The sequence below is a fragment of the Myotis nattereri genome, assembly GCF_964212035.1.
Source record: "Myotis nattereri genome assembly, chromosome: 21".
Classification (NCBI taxonomy): domain Eukaryota; kingdom Metazoa; phylum Chordata; class Mammalia; order Chiroptera; family Vespertilionidae; genus Myotis; species Myotis nattereri.
The window spans coordinates 18,185,164-18,202,448 of NC_138097.1; the positions used below are offsets into that span (position 1 = coordinate 18,185,164).

The 17,285-nt window shown below is 52.3% G+C and overlaps 2 protein-coding genes across 2 annotated transcripts in view; both read left to right on the forward strand.

The window, feature by feature from the left end:
* GABRG3 (gamma-aminobutyric acid type A receptor subunit gamma3) overlaps nucleotides 1-8,361 on the forward strand; it is a 53,162-nt gene extending 44,801 nt beyond the window's left edge. Inside the window, exons 7-10 of the mRNA XM_081114698.1 lie at nucleotides 1,759-1,911; nucleotides 2,661-2,857; nucleotides 3,279-3,338; nucleotides 4,835-8,361. Of these exons, the coding sequence (XP_080970824.1) occupies nucleotides 1,759-1,911; nucleotides 2,661-2,857; nucleotides 3,279-3,338; nucleotides 4,835-5,116 (692 nt within the window). The 3' untranslated portion in view covers nucleotides 5,117-8,361. The remainder of the gene's footprint in view (nucleotides 1-1,758; nucleotides 1,912-2,660; nucleotides 2,858-3,278; nucleotides 3,339-4,834) is intronic.
* Nucleotides 8,362-12,739: 4,378 nt separating this feature from the next.
* HERC2 (HECT and RLD domain containing E3 ubiquitin protein ligase 2) overlaps nucleotides 12,740-17,285 on the forward strand; it is a 72,340-nt gene continuing 67,794 nt past the window's right edge. The window contains exons 1-3 of the mRNA XM_081114761.1: nucleotides 12,740-12,808; nucleotides 13,417-13,519; nucleotides 16,351-16,465. Of these exons, the coding sequence (XP_080970887.1) occupies nucleotides 13,448-13,519; nucleotides 16,351-16,465 (187 nt within the window). The 5' untranslated portion in view covers nucleotides 12,740-12,808; nucleotides 13,417-13,447. The remainder of the gene's footprint in view (nucleotides 12,809-13,416; nucleotides 13,520-16,350; nucleotides 16,466-17,285) is intronic.

The following is a 17,285-nucleotide window of genomic DNA, read 5'->3' on the forward strand; positions in this document are numbered from 1 at the left end:
CGTCTAAAATAGCTCCAGTAGCAGGAGCTCTCAAAGTGGTGTCTTCTTGGCTGTCTGTCATATTTTGCCTGAGTGCAATCTGGGTAATACATCAGTCTGGGTTTTAGAGTCAGGACTTTAAAAATAGTGGCAGTGTCTTTGTGCTCACAAGATGGAGCGAAGAATCTCTCAGACCCACTGAGTCACCTCCCCTAACGCAGACAGGAGGTGCGGGGAAAGGCACTGCTCGGTTGAATGAACTGCTCATCCACCAAGAAAATTGAGGTTCTGTGATGCCAATCACATCTGACTGTCTGCTCTTTTAAAATCGGATCTCATTAATTATTCCTTCGGAGCAAAATGATTGCCCGCCCGGCCGGCGTGGCTCCGTGGTTGAGCATCCACCTACGAACCAGGAGGTCACGGTTCGATTCCGGTCAAGGGCACAGGCCCGGGTTGCCGGCTCCATCCCCAGTGGGGAGCGTGCAAGAGGCAGCCGATCAGTCATTCTGTCTCATCATCTATGTTTCTGTCTCTCTCTCTCCCCCTCTGCCTTCCTCTCTCTGAAATCAATAAAAACATATTATTTTTTAAAAAATATATGTATTTTCTAGTTGCAGATTCCTCCTCCTCTCCCCTCCTCTTTCCCCCTCTGCATTCTCTTGTGAGAAGGAGAGGTTTTAACCCTTTGTTCTCAAGGTAAGGTCTTGCTACATATGGCCTGCAAAGCTGTTTGGTTTTTTAAAAAAATACATATTTTTATTGATTTCAGAGAGGAAGGGAGAGGGAGAGGGAGAGAGAAACATCAATGATGAAAGAGAATCATGGATCGGCTGCCCCCTGCACGCCCTCTACTGGGGGTTGAGCCTGAAACCTGGGCATGTGCCCTTGACCCGAATCGAACCCGGGACCCTTCAGTCCGCAGGCCGACGCTCTATCCACTGAGCCACACTGGCCAGGGCTTTTTGGCTTTCATTCTCCTGCCTCAGTTTCCCTGTTCCACTTGTCCGGGAACTTTCCTAGCTTTTCACTGGCCTACAGCAGCAGGTCCAGGGTCAGGTCCTGGAACGCGGCCGGCAGCCCCTCTCACTCTCATCCCCACAGGGGGACGCCGTCACTGGGCAGACCTCTGCGCCAGGGGAGGGGTCTGCTGAGCCTGTTCTGGGGTCGGGAAAGAGCCGGCTTTGCCGAATTTGCGGAGAAGAACGGTGCCTCGCGGGCGCGGGCATTGTCCCTCTGTTTATCTCACTCGGCTCAGGAGCCGGCGATACGTTATTCGGCTCTTTTGGCTGTTCCTTGGGGGCTGTGTGTATTCCTGCCGGGGTGATTTATTCTCTTTTGTGTTTCTGTCTACTGTTTGTTTTTCCGCTTTGTTCTTTATTGAAATTTTATGTAAAAATTAATAGGCTTTTAATATCACCCATCATTCAGTCACATTTCCCCCGGGAAACAATGTCCCCTGGCACTCCACTGACTTAGGAAAATATTTGTGTTCTCTGATTGCTTTGGTTTAATCATGCCGATTCCTTTGTGCCGGAATGCTAATTTGCTTATTACAATTTGAAATGGCTTTTGGGAAGTGATCTCGAAATTGAAGTTTCTGTCAACCACCCTGAGTATGGCTGCCGTGGACCGCGGCGTCCCGAAGAAGGAGAAACAGCAAAAACACGGAGCACGGGAAGGCGTCGCGAGAACGGAGCCTTCGGGATGGTCCCTGCTTTAAACGTTTGGTTTCCGAACCCGAGGCGGTGGCCTGAACTTCGGCCGTGTCTGTTGCAGGGGACTACGTCATCATGACCATCTACTTTGAGCTGAGCCGGCGGATGGGGTACTTCACCATTCAGACGTACATCCCCTGCATCCTGACCGTGGTCCTTTCCTGGGTGTCATTCTGGATCAAGAAAGACGCCACACCAGCGAGAACAGCACTAGGTGAGCATCAGACACACACACACACACACACTCACACACACACAACCTCTCTCTCTCTCTCTCTCTCTCTCTCTCTCCCTCTCCTCCATGTCGTGTCATTTAACGCAGAGGATTCAGAAAATGACTTTCCGTGGAAGAGAGCTCACGTCACCGACCTCATCTGAGGGCTCCTTGACCTGCGCTCACGTTCTCGAACGTAGCCAAGGGAGATGATTCTTTCTGACAGGAGAATTCCACGGGGGTCCCTTTAGTGACGGTGCGGTTAGGAAATCAAAGAAATCTCCAGTGTGGACCCATGTGCATGAAATAGCCCAGGTCAGGCCAACACTCAGTATTGTTAATGAACACATCCATCTGTAAATGAGTTGCATTCTGTGCACAGCATGTGTCTAAATGCCGGAGGAGCCAGCAGAGATGAGCAAGGTACGGCTTTGCCCTTAAGGAGCTCACAACGGCCTGGCTGGCGCGGCCCAGGGGTTGAGCGTCGACCTAGGAACCAGGAGGTCACGGTTCGTTCGATTCTCGGTCGGGGCACACGCCCGGGTTGCGGGCTCCATCCCCGGTGTGGGGCGTGCAGGAGGCAGCTGATTGATGATTCTCTCTCATCATGGATGTTTTTCTCTCTCTCCCTCCCTCTCTGAAAGCAATAAAAACATTTTACAAAGTAATAAGAAAGTGAACATGAAACACGGTGTTGGGGTGGAGGGATGCCAGCGCGGCTCCTTCCCCCGGGCCCTGTCCCCGTGCAGGCATCACCACGGTGCTGACCATGACCACGCTCAGCACCATCGCCAGGAACTCGCTGCCCCGCGTGTCCTACGTCACCGCCATGGACCTCTTCGTGACCGTGTGCTTCTTGTTCGTCTTCGCTGCTCTGATGGAGTATGCCACCCTCAACTACTATTCCAGCTGTAGGAAGCCAGCCATCATGAAGAAGAAAACATCAGTGAGTTCCCGGAGCAGAGATTGGGGGGGAGGGGGGAGTCAGTGGGAGGGTAGTTTGAGATAAATTATCTATATTCCTAAGGATCTTATACAACATGATATAAATAGCTAACTCAACAAGCCTGTAAGTCCAGCCAGTGTTGCACAGTGGTAAGTTGAGCATCGACCTATGAACCAGGAGGTCACGGTTCGATTCCCGATCAGGGCACAGGCCCGGGTTGCAGACTCGATCCTCACTGCGGGGCGTGCAGGAGGCAGCAGATCTGTGATCCTCTTTCATCATTGATGTTTCTGTCTCTCTCTCTCCCTTCCTCTTTGAAATCAATAAAGGTATATGTCTTTAAAATTGTTCTTAACAAGGGGGTGTACGATGCAGATGTTCACAACAGTTTTGTAATGACTGTTTTCTGCTTCTCTCACAGTTATTGCGTCCGGACTCCTCAAGGTGGATCCATGAGCGGATAACCCTGCAGGCCCCCTCCGTATGTATAGCGTTGCAGGTGCAAATGTTTCTGCCAACTCTTACTAAAGTGAGATAGACTGATAGGTTACTGCTTATGTGTTGAAGAACAATGCACATCCTCCTTTCAAAATGTATTTACCCAAAAAAAAAGCGTTTACTTTTGCTGTTGTTGTTCATCCTCACCTGAGGACATTATTCCCCTTTTTTTTTTTAAGAGAGAGTGGAAGGGAGAGAGACAGAGGGTGAAACATCTATTTGAGAGAGACACATCGATTGTTGCCTCCCGCATGCACCCCAAGTGGAGCAGGGATCAAGCCTGTAACCCAGGTATGTGACTTTGACCAGAATCGAACCCGGGACCCTTCAGTATGCGGGCTGATGCTCTATCCACTGAGCCAAACTGGTTACGGCAATGTGTTTAGTTTTAAAAAATATATATCCCACTTAGAAAGTTTGGAAAATAAAGGGAAAAAATGAATCATAATCCTTCTACCCAGGGATTAGTACATAACATCCATATTCCTGTTTTTGGAACTCAAACTTATGAACAAGCTTCTGTGAATAATATTATTATTCTGTCATGAATACTATTTTTAAATTTTTTATTTTTCAAGTGTAGTTGACCTTCAGTATCATTTTATATTAGTTTCAGGTGGATAGCAAAGTGGTTAGACAATTATATAATTTATGAAGTGAACCTCTGATAATTCAAGTACCCACCTGGCAGCACATATAGTTATTACAATATTATTGACAATATTCGCCAAGCTATACTTTACATCCCCATGTAACTATTCTGTAACTACCAATTTGTACTTGTTAATCCCTTCCCCTTTCCAACCCACCTCCCTAAACCCCATCCCACCTTGCAATCCTCAATCTGGTCTCTGTATCTTCGTCTCTCTCTGTTCTGTTTGTGCATTTATTTTGTGGTTTTGTGTGTATGTGTTTTTTTAGATTCCAAATATAAATGAAATCATAGGGTATTTGTCTTTCTCTGTCTGACTTATTTCACTTTGCATAACACCCTCTAGGTCAGTGGTCGCCAACCATTGGTCCGTGAGGTCCGAAAGGTTGGTGACCGCTGCTCTAGGTCCGTCCATGCTGTTGTAAATGGTAAGATTTCATCCTTTTATTTTATTTTTTAAGACCGAGGATTCCATTGTCTTAAAATTATTATTTTTTCAATTGATTTCAGAGAGAGGAAGGGAGAGGGAGAAAGGGATAAAAACATCCATGAGAGAGAATCATCAATCGGCTGCTTGCTGCACGTCCCCTACTGGGGTTGGAGCCCGCAACCCGGGCATGTGCCCCGACTGTGACCTCCTGGGCCATAGGGCCACACCGGCCGGCCGGGCATGCACCGTGCTGTTTCTTGCATTCGATTTGCAAAAACTGAATCCTCAGAGATTGAGCTCTCCAGTGCAGCGAGGTGGGGTAGGGGGACCCGTGCCTGTTGCTTCATTCCTCTTGCCTGTTCTCGGTGACTGTCGTGCTGTCCTTGTCGCCCCGCAGAACTACTCCCTCCTGGATGTGCGGCCCCCACCGCCCGCGATGGTCACCTTCAACAACTCCCTGTACTGGCAGGAACTGGAGGAGACCTGCGTCTACGAGTGTCTCGACGGCAAGGACTGTCAGAGTTTCTTCTGCTGCTACGAAGAGTGCAGATCCGGGTCCTGGAGGAAAGGGCGCATCCACATAGACATCTCGGAGCTGGACGCGTACTCCCGCGTCTTCTTCCCCACGTCGTTCCTGCTCTTCAACCTGGTCTACTGGGTCGGGTACCTGTATCTCTGAGCGTTGCCGGCGGTGAGGAGGGACTGTGCCAGGCTCCCCTCGCTCCCTGCCGCCCTCCCAGGCCCCTAGTGACCGATCCCATCGGAGTAGCAAGGAGGGCGCGGCTCGGTTTACCTGCCCTCACACCTCACCCCACCTCTGAGCAGCGTGGGAGAACACGGCAAATATCCTCATTATGTGTTTCACCCTCACATGCGCGCACACACACACACTGGGTTTTCAGGGGACATTCTTGCTAATCCCCTCCTGAACCTGCAGCTTGGTGATGTTCATGAATGGTTCCCGGGATGTTGGAAGTGGCTGCCGATTATCCTTGCAAAGAAATCTCTTCACACATGCAAGCAAATGTCTGAGACGCTCTCTCAGACCCCGACCGACCGGCCGGCTCTTTCCTTTGTCGCCCTCGGCAGCACCAGCACCCACGTGTGTGGGGTGACTGCCGCTGAGACACACTCCTACTGCCCTCAGCCCCATGTCCCCTCCACCCCTCGGGGCAGCCCGGGTTCAAGTGTGAACGGTGGTGAGTTTCGAACCCGTTTCCCCGCTCTGTGGCCTGTTTTGCTCCGGCACCGTCGTGGTTAGCTGCCATTCCTTTGGGGAGGGGGTACATGCATCATCCCTCGGTTTCCCGTGGAGGAAAGAATCGGATTTTCAAAGGTTTTCATGTGGCTGAGGTCAACGGTGTTGATGATCACTGCGCATCAGAAGGTCATCGCTTTACTGCAGACCACTGGGAGTCGGGCGTCCCAGCCGTGGGGTCTTGGGCTGGTCGGCTTGCGTCCGCTTTGTGCCCGGGGTCCTGTTTGACTGGACCGCCCGGGGCAATCCCGGAACGTGTGTCCTGTGGCTGCTCTGCTAACACGCTTTGACGATCATCTCCATCTTTCCAAGCAACGCACACACCATGCCCACGCCTCTATCTCAAACGTGTTTTCCAGCGTGTGAACAAAATGTAGATACAATTTTAAACATTTTCTTAGTGCATATTAACTTCCAAGTCGGATCACTTCAGATGCCAAAAAAAAAAAGGAAACGGCTGTCTTTAGTGATATATTTTGATGCACAAAAATGCTTTTATACTTTGAAATATGGATACCTAGCAAAAGCCCAAAGAAACGATTCCCTGAAATTATTACTCTTTTGATATTTTTATAACAAAACCAACTCGCTTCGTGATGTTAGTTGTTTGTTTGTTTTTTGGGTTTTTTTTCCCACTGGATGCCCGTGTATACTTCCCCAGATGCTTCCGGAACTCCCACCACGTACAGGAAAACAAAAAAAGAAAGGGCCCACCAGCTGGTTAATTTCCATGCTAAAATTTTAGGACCAGAATCTCTGTGCTTCTTGCCCAGAAAGTTGAATTAATTCTATTGGCAGGCATAGGAATTTAGCTTAGTGATCTATTCGACGTACTGTGTCTCAGAACAAAGAAAAGATAAACCATGATGCAGAGAAAATACAGAAAAGTGCTGACTCCACACCATTTATTGGACGCTGACCAGACCCAGGAGGGGATGGGAGGGGAAGAGGCCGGGAAGGGTGACATAGAGGAATCTGTCTGTCTTGATGACTGTCACTGTCTATCCAGGGAGTGAAAATCTCAGGGTGTAGGATCACCCGGTGTCCAAGGGTTAGGTCTGTGGTGTGAGGCACTCGAGCCCCATAGACTGCAAGCCAGTTGGCTTCTACTTAGCAAATCCAGTTTTAAAAGTAAGTTGATAAATGTTTGCAGAGAAACTGGCGGGATCTCTTGGCTTCGATGAAAGTTCTGCTCTTTTGAGAATTTCACCCGTCGGTAGATCCATCACCTCCCACGCCCCGGTGACGGGGCGGGACGTGAGCATGTCCCACCAGAGGGCCGAGCACCCAGGGAAGGCGGGCCCGAGGCCGGTCCTCTTCCAACACAGCTGCCAATGTCACGGATTTATCATTCCTCGCCGTGTGAAGGGTTTCTGCCTATTGCACCTTCAACAAAGTTCTGGAGGGATAGAATTTTCCAGTGAAATTCTTCTTGGGAGGAAAGTAGCCGACAAGCATTTTTTTTTTTTTTATCACATAGACCTGACCCAATTTTACCTTAAAAAAAAATTGTTTTTATGGATGCCTCTCCTTTCAAAGCCACGCAAGACCTGGGCGTTGTTGGCGATGCTCATGAAATGATGCTCACTGGCCGTGCAGACCAATAACCTCTGTTTGCGTCCCCCAGCCTGCCGGTTCACACGTGGTTCCTTTTCCACGAAGGAGCGCCTTCATCTCAACAGCGTCCAGTCGACGTTCACGCGTTGAGCACAAACTAGATTCCTGCACCGACAGCAATGCACGCTCGGGCTGACTTCAAGGGGCTGACCCACGCCGGGGACCACCCCTGCCCGGTCCTCAGGAGGCTTCCCACTCGAGTTCTCCTTACCCATCCCCACGCCGAGACGAGGCCTTCAGTCCACGGTGGAGGAGAACGGCGTGCAGTTAAGACGGGGGTGGAGCTGGGGAGCGTGCCTGTTCGCGTCAGGGTGTGTGCGTTCACCTGCTGGAGGGCCCGGGAGAGCGCGAGGAACACAGGTCCCTGGTGGAAGGGCCATCCTTTGGCGCCCGCGTGAGGCCCACGGTGATGCTGTTCCACACAGACCCCAACACCCTTCCAGCCCACGGCTCACTTCGCGTGGGGGATCGGGAAACGTTTTCGGGTGGCCGTGCGGCCGCTCGGGGAAGGTGTCGGGGTGGCCTCCACCCAGAGGGGCTCCCGGTGGACCTCGCTCGCAGGACCCTACGCCGAGGAGGCGCCTGTTCTGCGTTTTGACAAGGGTTTCTCCCTCCCGACCGCTGTGGTTCACACGGACATCTGTGACTGTCTCTATTTTAAGTTGCCTGCGGGCCGAGAGAGAGAGGAAAGGGCATGTCGCACGAATGCCATGAGAGCAACATGCCCTTCAGAGCCTAGAAAGTTCCACTTTCTGCCCAGTCTCAACACCAAGGACCAGAAGACGGTCAGACGCTAGGACAAGATCACGCTACTCTTACTCTGAACCCAGCAAATACTGCCCCCAATTAACCCAACATATGCCTTAAAGAGAACACATTCAGCTCAAATAGTACACGTCTTGTAGACGTTCCACGCCCCACGGACACCTGCGTTTCACACCAGGTTTTATGTCTTATTTGCAAGAGGATGGAGACAAGATTTCATCGCCACCGTCACCACCATCAGCATCTTCATCACCACCCTCTCTTTACCATCACCACCATCACCATCTTCATCACCATCATCACCATCTTCATCACCATCACCACCATCTTCATCACCACCCTCTCTTTACCATCACCACCATCATCATCATCTTCATCAGCATCATCACCATCTTCATCACCATCCATCTTCACCATCACCATCTTCATCACCACCCTCTCTTTACCATCACCACCATCATCACCATCTTCATCACCATCCATCTTCACCATCACCACCCTCTCTTTACCATCACCACCATCCATCTTCACTGTCAGAGGCAGCAACACCATCATCATCATGATCCGTATCCTTTTCGTGGCCCATCCTATTCCGTAACTATTGAGTCAGCAGAAAGGCTTCATTTTCTTTCCCAACCATAAAAAAAATTAGGACTTACATGAAGGAGAAAATGGCACTTGCATCTTCATTAAAATGTTAACTACAAAAATAACACTTCAAAGTTTTACTGGCCTATTACATTTCCAGACTGGTCCTGGTCCCAGCGGTCCTGGCTGTTCACTCGGCCTCAACCAGAATTTGAAATTATTCACATGGAACGTCCCACCTCATTGGCAATTGTTGGTTACTTCCAGTTGTTGTTGTTGTTTTGGTTTTACCTCGCTTGGCTTTTTTATTCCTTTTCATAAACATAACATTTGAATTGGCCAAGAACGATCTATTTCCCCCCCGAAAATGGATGCATCTGTGGACACTGCCGATTTCATTAGCCCAAAAGGACAATCAGTATGCTTCTTCTTATACAATCTTGAGTTTAGGTTTGGATTTCCCCTAATTTATCTTGGAATTTTTACTTCTAGATAGAAATAGACACAGGCATAATATATCGGTGAAGTTTACAGTGTTTATTATCTTTGTTTAGAATAACTGTTAACACATTTTTAAAAGACTACTCCCACTCATCCTGACCTTCAAAATGACTAATTTTGTGCTGGTGAACAATGTTTACATTCGTATGTTTGTACAACCATGATCTGTGTTTCTTTACGAGCAGCTCCTAGACTGAGCTCAAGGTATACTCCTTGTGAATGCGTTCTTTTCGTGGAAGATTCTAGGAGAGTAGCAGTTTTCCGGGAGTGGGCCTGGGTCGTCTTGTGTTTACATGCGGTGATGTGTGTACTTGTGTGTGTGTGTACAGTGGTAAAAACGGAACCAACTCTTCACATGCGTATTACTCCACCCCCTCCCCACCTGTAGCTGAAACAAGTAGAAAGGAGCCCAGTTTCCCAGTGACCGCCGGTTAGCTTCCTAAGCCTTCGGTTAAAAAGACAGAGCCCGGCCCCTGTGGCTCTGCATTTGAGCTTCTACCCAGGAACCAGGTCACCTGTTCCATGACCCCGTGGTTGTGGGCTCGATGCCCAGCAGGGGGCATGCAGGAGGCAGCTGATGGGTGATGCTCACTCATCATTGATGCTTCTACCCCTATCTCCCTTCCTCTCTCTGAAATCAAAAAAGCATATTTTAAAAAAGAGAAGGAGGGAAAGAGAGAGAGAGAGAGAGAGAGAGAGAGAGAGAGAGAGAGAGATTGACAATCTTTATATTTCCCAGAAATGGGGGGAGGACCAGGATGGAGCTTAAATACCCGATGAGAAATTGATCTGCAATCAAACCTGGATGCCTGTTGAGTGAGCTCACCTCGGGCACTTCCTTGGATCTCTTTGTGCATCATGGTTTCATGATAAGCTCAGAGCAGTTCGCACGATGTAGGTGGCGGAGAGAGCCATCGCCACCCTCGCTTAGGATGCATTTCCTGGACCAGGCGGGAAAGCCTCGGGTCGCATGGGCACTGTGGGGCTCACCCACACTGTGAGGCCTGCCCTCTCTGCAAAGCAGGCCTGGGAGGGGCCCTAGGAGATGGCACAGGCAGGAAGGGAGCACGGGGTCCCCTTGCTGCTGCCTCCCGGGAAACCTTCCTGCCAGCCGGGGGGGGGGGGGGGCGGGGTGGAGAGACCGGGGAATCGGAGAGCCCCTTGGAACCCGTGCCGAGTGTACCATGGAGCCGGGCTTGGCCTGAGAGAGGGGACCCGCCTTGCCCAAGTGCCTGCCGCCCCTCCCCAGGCACCTGGGCCCAGGGCCAGGCCAGGGTCCCCACCCTCACCAAGTGGCCTCCGCCAGCCCCACTCCCCGTCCGACCAATCGCGAGGCCCCAGAGGCCCTGGGTCCGGGTCTTGAGGTCCCGCCAGGCGGTTCCGAGATCCCCGCCCTCGGCTCGCCCTGCAGCTCGTGGTGTCCTAGTGAAGCGAAGGCGCACTGCGCCTCACGCCTCACGTGCCTTGGCGACATGGGCGGCACCGGGCGCCCCCTTCGCCGGTTCGGTCCCCGCCGCACACTGCGGGCCGCCCCGGCCCTGCCGAGGGCAGCTGGGCCTGGGGCTGGGCCGCCCTCTGTATTTGTATTCCTACGTTTGTACTTCTGATACTAATAAATGCACCTGTTGTCAGAAATGCGAGAGCCGGAGTGGACATCTCTCTGGGTTGGGGGTGGCCCACCAGGGTCGGGGAAAGGCGCAGGCCAGGGTTAGGGACAAGGGCGTGCGCGCGGGTCTCCTCTCCACGGGCCCTGCCCACCAGGGTGGGTGTGCCATGCACTGCCCCTCTCAGGGGCTCACCCACTCCTACCAGCCCCCACCCGACTGGGAGGCAGATTCTGCAAACATTAAGTGTCTTTCCTGGTAGGCAGGTCCCACACCAGTGGCTGTGCCCTAGAGAAGTGCCTTCAGGCTGCGAACAGAAACCTCAACCCCCTCCAGGAGGCTCCAGCCGACCCACGGGGGGGTGGGCAGGTGGCCTGGGGGGACCTGGATGAACAGTGCGGGCAGGGCTCCGGGTTCCTGCCCCGATCCCATCAGGAATTGGGGGCTGCTACCCCCCCGAGTGGGAATGGGGGCCCCCTGCCTGGGGAGGAGCTGCAGCCCAGGCTGAAGTCAGGACCCAGGTGCGCTGACACAAACCACCCACCAGCCCAGAGGGACCCCCACAGGCCGACATCACAAGGCTCAATATCAGCGGTTCTCAACCTGTGGGTCGCGACCCCTTTGGGGGTCGAACGACCCTTTCACAGGGGTCGCCTAAGACCATCCTGCATATCAGATATTTACATGATGATTCATCACAGTAGCAACATTACAGGTATGAAGTAGCAACGAAAATAATTTTATGGTTGGGTCACAACATGAGGAACTGTATTCTACCTTGGTCGATCGGAATTAAAAATAATTTTGTTTTGTTTTTAATTCTCACCTGAAGATATTTTTCCATTGATTTTTAAAGAGAGAAACATCAATGTGAGAGGCACACATCGATAGGTTGCCTCCCCCTTGGGTCCCGACTAGGGCCGGGGCAGTGCCCTTGACCTGGAGTCGAACTCTGACCTCCTGGTTGTTGGTCGAGGTGCAACCACTGAGCAACACCGGCCGGGCTTGGCTCTTTCCGTTTAAGCTTAAAAGAGTGAGGCCTGCCTGGCTCAGCGGGTGGAGGGTCCTCCCAGGCGCTGAAAGGTCGCCAGTTCCTGCCCGGGTTGCAGGTTTGGTCTCCTCGTAAAGACGGAAAGTTTTTTTAAAAAGTCAGCCATCGCCCGTCCGCTTCCCTTTGCATCCTAAGCCCACCGGCCGCATTCATTTCCAAACTTGGCTGCTCCCAGGAATGGAGGCTCTCACGGGCGCCCCCCGGCGGCTCTGATGTGCTAGGTCGGGAGCAGCACCGTGGTCACCGTATCTGAGATAATCAAAGTGTGATATGCAAATAGCCCGAACAGCCGACCAGCGGAAGGACCGTCCGGACGACCTTCCGGCCGAAGCCGGGGCTGCGAAGGCCTACTCTTGCACGAATTTCGTGCATCCGGCCCATAGTTCACGAATAAAAGGTTTATCTAAGTGGGGCGAGACTGTAGCGGTAGAACTGGGGGGTGATGTGATAGTTGAGCGAACCTTTTTTAAAAATATATATCATTATTGATTTCCGAGAGGAAGGGAGAGGGAGAGAGGGACAGAAACATCCATGATGAGACAGAATCATGGACCGGCTACCTCCTGAAGGCTTCCCACCGCCAAGGTTGGCTCTTTCCGGAAAGATGGGCAAATGCGGCATCGCGGTACGTGCGTACGTGCGTCAGTGCGTGCGCGCGGCGGAAGTCCCGCCTCCCGCCAGCGGAAATCCTGCCTCCCGGCACCTGCGATTGGCCCCGACCGCAAGAGGCGTGCTCCAGAGGGAGAAAATTCGCGGGATTGAAGGAAGACGGAGGGTCGGGAGGAGGGGCGAAGGGGATCCTCTTCTCCATTGGCTGAGCCCGCGCAGAAGCCTCGCTGCGATTGGCTGGGAAGCAGAGTCCCTTGTGGACCCGCCCCTCCAGCCGCGGGAGGCGCCGGGACCGCGGTTCGCGGGCGGAGCCAGCGGCGGCTCGGAGGCTGGACGTCCACGCCGCGGGCGCGAGGTGGCCCGGCTTCTGCGTGTCAGGTGCTGGTCTCCCGGGGCGGCCGGCGGCTGGGGCAGCGCGGGCGGGGTGTCCGGGCCGGGCCGGGCCCTGGGGCAGCGGGCGTGGGCGCGGCCGCGGGCCCTGGGCCTGCGCGGACCGTCCGCGGCGCGCGTCTCGGGCTGTGTCTTTGCCCCTCCGAGTGATGCTCGATCTCGTATTTGTCTGCGATCGTGAGTGTCGATGCGTGTTTCCCGCACCGCTCACGGGCCTGGCGTCCGGCGGCAGGTGCACGGCGCTGTCCGGGTCGTTGCCAGGGGGGCGTCGGGTCCGTCTGCGTGTCTCCCTTTCGGGTTGGAGGGAAGGGGGCGATGACATTGAGGTCTGGTCTCCCGTGACCGCCCGTCGTCCTCAAGATCTCGCGGACGCGGTCTCGGCGCCGGGCGGGTCCCCCGTGGGGCGCTTACCTGGGCTGGGAGTCGCCGGTCCCCGCCTCCTGCCGGTCTCCCCATCTGTCCCCCCTTTCTGTTCTCTCTCTCTCTCTCTCTCCCTCCCTCCCTCCCTCGTTTGCCGCATGAAACCCTGCTGGCGGGTCTTGGGGGACACCCTGAAACGCTGTGTTTAGCCTCCATCCTTTTTGTCTTCCTCGCAGGCCTGACAGCCGGGAGGACCCTGGACGAAAGATGCCTTCCGAGTCCTTCTGTCTGGCCGCCCAGGCTCGGCTGGACTCCAAATGGCTGAAGACAGACATCCAGGTGGGGTTTCCGACTTGCCTCTTTCCTGGGGCTGTTTCTGCCTCCCTGTTTCGGGGACCGGCGAAGGGTTTCTTTTTAAAACATTTTTATTGATTGCAGAGAGGAAGGGGGGGGGGGGAGAGAGAGAGACAGACAGACAGACAGACAGACATCAGTGATGGGAGAGAATCACTGATGGGCTGCCTCCTGCACGTCCCAGCACGGGATCCGGATCCAGCCCACAGCCGGGCACCTGCCCTGGTTCATAGGTCGATGCTCAACCACTGAGCCGCGCGGCCGGCCGGGTTCTATCTTTCTTACCTGTATCGTGGTAACTCTGTACCAGTCGTTTTTAAGATGTCCCGTTAATTTTACGGGGGGCGGGAAGAGGGGGGGAGGTGACGTGCATTATGTTCTGAAGGGTCTCGCTCGTGTAACGGGGTCCCGTGCCTGTGTTTGTGGAGAGACCGGAGTTCAGTGAGTTGTTCGTTTGCCCGGGTGGCTGGTCTTATTGGGAGGAGCGCTCAGATCTTTGCATCCAGCCCACGTGCATGGAAGCAGCACACCGTGCAACGTACAGATGACGCGCTGCAGAATGACACACGTGGAAACCCGTGTAACCTCACTCCCCTAGGCCACCCTAGTAAATTTAATGGAGAAAGGACACGTGGAAACACATGCTGCCTTTAAGACTCTCTGATGTTTGGGTTGCATAAGGTGATGGCAAGCTTGTCCAGAAATTATGGGGTAAATAATAGCCGTACTATTTCCGGGGGGTGATTCTGCACCCCAGCTTGTTTTTGCTTGCAAATGGTTGGGGGAGAAACTACTTCTGTAACCACGTGTTACCAGCAAAAAGAAATGTCTGAAATACTCTGTAGTGTGTGTGTTTTTTCCTCTCCCCTGAGGTTAGACGTTTTAAGTATTTCCCAAGTAACCCCCCTTTTTAAATGCAGTCTCGGGGCCTGCAGGATGGTTTATCGAGAGTGTCAGATACTTGTCATGAAGGGTAATTGCTCTTCTTCACTATTAAGGCTACGAAAGGGGGGTGCAGTCCTGGTACGAGAGCCAGCTGTTTTAAATTATTAAATTTTTATTTTATTGATTTTAGAGATGGTTGGGGGCAAGAGAGAAAATGAAACACATCGATTTGATGTTCCACTCACTTATGCATTCATTGGCTGATTCTTGTGTGTGCCCTGAGCGGGATGGAACTCACAGCCTGGGTGTATCTGGATGATGTTCTAACCAACTGAGCTACCGGCCAGGGGTTAGGGGAAAGCCAAGTGTTTAGAACCGTGCTCTGGGTAGTGGGATTGTTATTAGTGGTGTAATGTTCAATAAGAAAAGCACAAAGAATTGGGTCAAGAGTTGGCATAGTAGTGACTGTTTTGGTTCTTGTTTTTTATTTAGCAACTAGAGGCCTGGTGCACAACTTTCGTGCACTTGCAGGGGGGTGGTCCCTGAGCCCATCCTGCGCCCTCTCGCAGTCCGGGACCCCTCAGGGGATGTCTGACTGCTGACTTAGGCCCATTCCCCGTGGATCCTTAGCGCTGCCGCAAAGGCGGGAAAGGCTGCCATGACCGCCGCTCACCAGCTGTGATCCCAGCTTCTGGCTGGGCGGAGCTTCTCCTGTGGGAGTGCACTGACCATCAGGAGCAGCTCTTGTGTTGAGCATCTGCCCCCTGGTCGTCAGTGTGTGTCATAGCGACTGGTCATTCTGCACATATTAGGGTTTTATTATATAGGATTCCTGTCTGTGTTCCTTTTGTCATGGTTGTTTTTTTTTAAGCGGGGTGGGGGATGGGAGGGATAATTTCTTATTTTTGAAATCTTGAAATTCAGGCAAACTGATTTTAAGAATTGTTTTGATGTTAGTGTTTATGTATTTGTGTAAACTTTTTGAAGTAAAGAACTTTACTTAATTATTTTCTTAGCAGTCATAATCAAGTAATTGCTACATAGGAGTTTCAGCATCTTGATTCAAAATCGGTTTAATGCTGAGGTGAGCCCCTACGATGAGTCAGGCAGATGCACGTAAGAAGGAGTGTCACTTGGCCTTAACAGCGCTTACCGTGCTGCTTTTGACTTACTCACTTTAACATGCAGTGCTGCCCTTAGATGTTCTGAATGTTGTTCAGAAGTCTTTCCAACTCCTTCTAGGGGTAAGTGAAGAGGCCTAGGTGTTTGTTTCAATATATTTTTATTGATTTCAGAGAGGAAGGAAGAGGAGAGAGAGAGAGAGAAACATCAGTGATGAAAGAGAATCACTGATCAGCTGCCTTCTGCACGCCCCCACTGGGGATCGAGCCCAGAACCCGGGACCCTTCAGTCCGCAGGCCAGTGCTCTATCCACTGAGCTAAACCAGCCAGGGCAAGAGGCGTGGGTTTGAGGGATGCGCCAGAGGTAAAATGTGCTGTGGACACTGAAGCTGTTTCATATCTGAAGAAAGGTGGTTGCTGGCTGATTGCATGTGAGGGATGGTTGCTGGCCTCGCCCTGAGAGGTTACTTGGACATAGTTCCAGTCTTTGGGGTCCTTCCTGAGACCGGCGCTGGGGATGCGAGCCTCACGCCTATAGGCTTCACCCTTCCTGTCCTGCAGTGGGAAGTGTGTCTTTTTTACTTAACCGTTTTTCTGGGGAAAATTTTTATCAGATGTCGAATGATTGCGTAACAGAGAGGAAACTAGATCTTTTATATCATCGTTTAGGAATTGCACTGGCTGCTGTGGCTCAGTGGTTCTTTCCCTTCTCTGAAACCAATAAAAATATATTTAAGAAAACAAAACAAAGAGGAATTGCATTGTAGGTATGATCGCTCTGTGAGTTTTATCTTCTTTATCGTTGCCAGCTTGCATTCACGGGAGACGGGCTCTGCGGTCTGTGGAATGAAATGGTTAAAGATGGAGAGATCCTATATCCTGGGGCAGAAGTCACCCAGAGCGGAGAGCTGCCTCCTACAAAAGGTGAGGCCTTTCACGGGTGCTTTTCCTTCTGTGAGAAGCTTTGGAATGTGCCATAGAAACAGGAATGTCTGACATACCTCTCGGGAGCTTTGCTGCCCGTGTGATTATTGTCTCGGTGATTGCTAACAGCACCAGCTGCCTGATGTCATGTTCGATGTGTATTGACGGCTGTTCACTGCAAAACCCCCACTGCGGTGTCCCTCCTCCAGCACAGCAGTTCCTCTTTCTTTCTTTATTTTTTCATTAATATGTTTTTATTTCAGAGAGGAAGGGAGAGGGAGAGAGAGAGAGAGATGATGAAACATCAGTGATGAGCGAGAATCATGGATCGGCTGCCTCCTGCATGCCCTCCACTGGGGATTGAGCCTGCATCCCGGGCATGGGCCCTGACCGGGAATCGAACCTGGGACCCTTCAGTCCGAAGGCTGACGCTCTATCCACTGAGCCACCCCGACCCGGGCGAGAAGAATTTTCTGTTTCTTTTTCAATAGGGGCGTTTCCATTACTTCCTTGTCATTGGCACTTTCCTGCTGGTGTAGATTTTCTTTGGACGGGCAAAAACGCACTAAATGGGGCCTGTCTCCCAGGGCTGCTCATGATTATGTGGGCGTACAGGCATTCCCATGCCGAGGTGGAGGACAGGAGGACGAAGGCTCCGGATGTCACCCACACCCAGGGCCGAGGAGATCAGGCGGGCTGTTTCCTGTGCTTGGTGCCGAAGGCCTGGGCTCTAGGGCTGGTGGTGTGTGGGGTCACCAGGGAGCTGCGGGCCATGAAAGGCAGACCGGGTGGGGGGGGGGCGGTGTGTATGTGCAGGTGA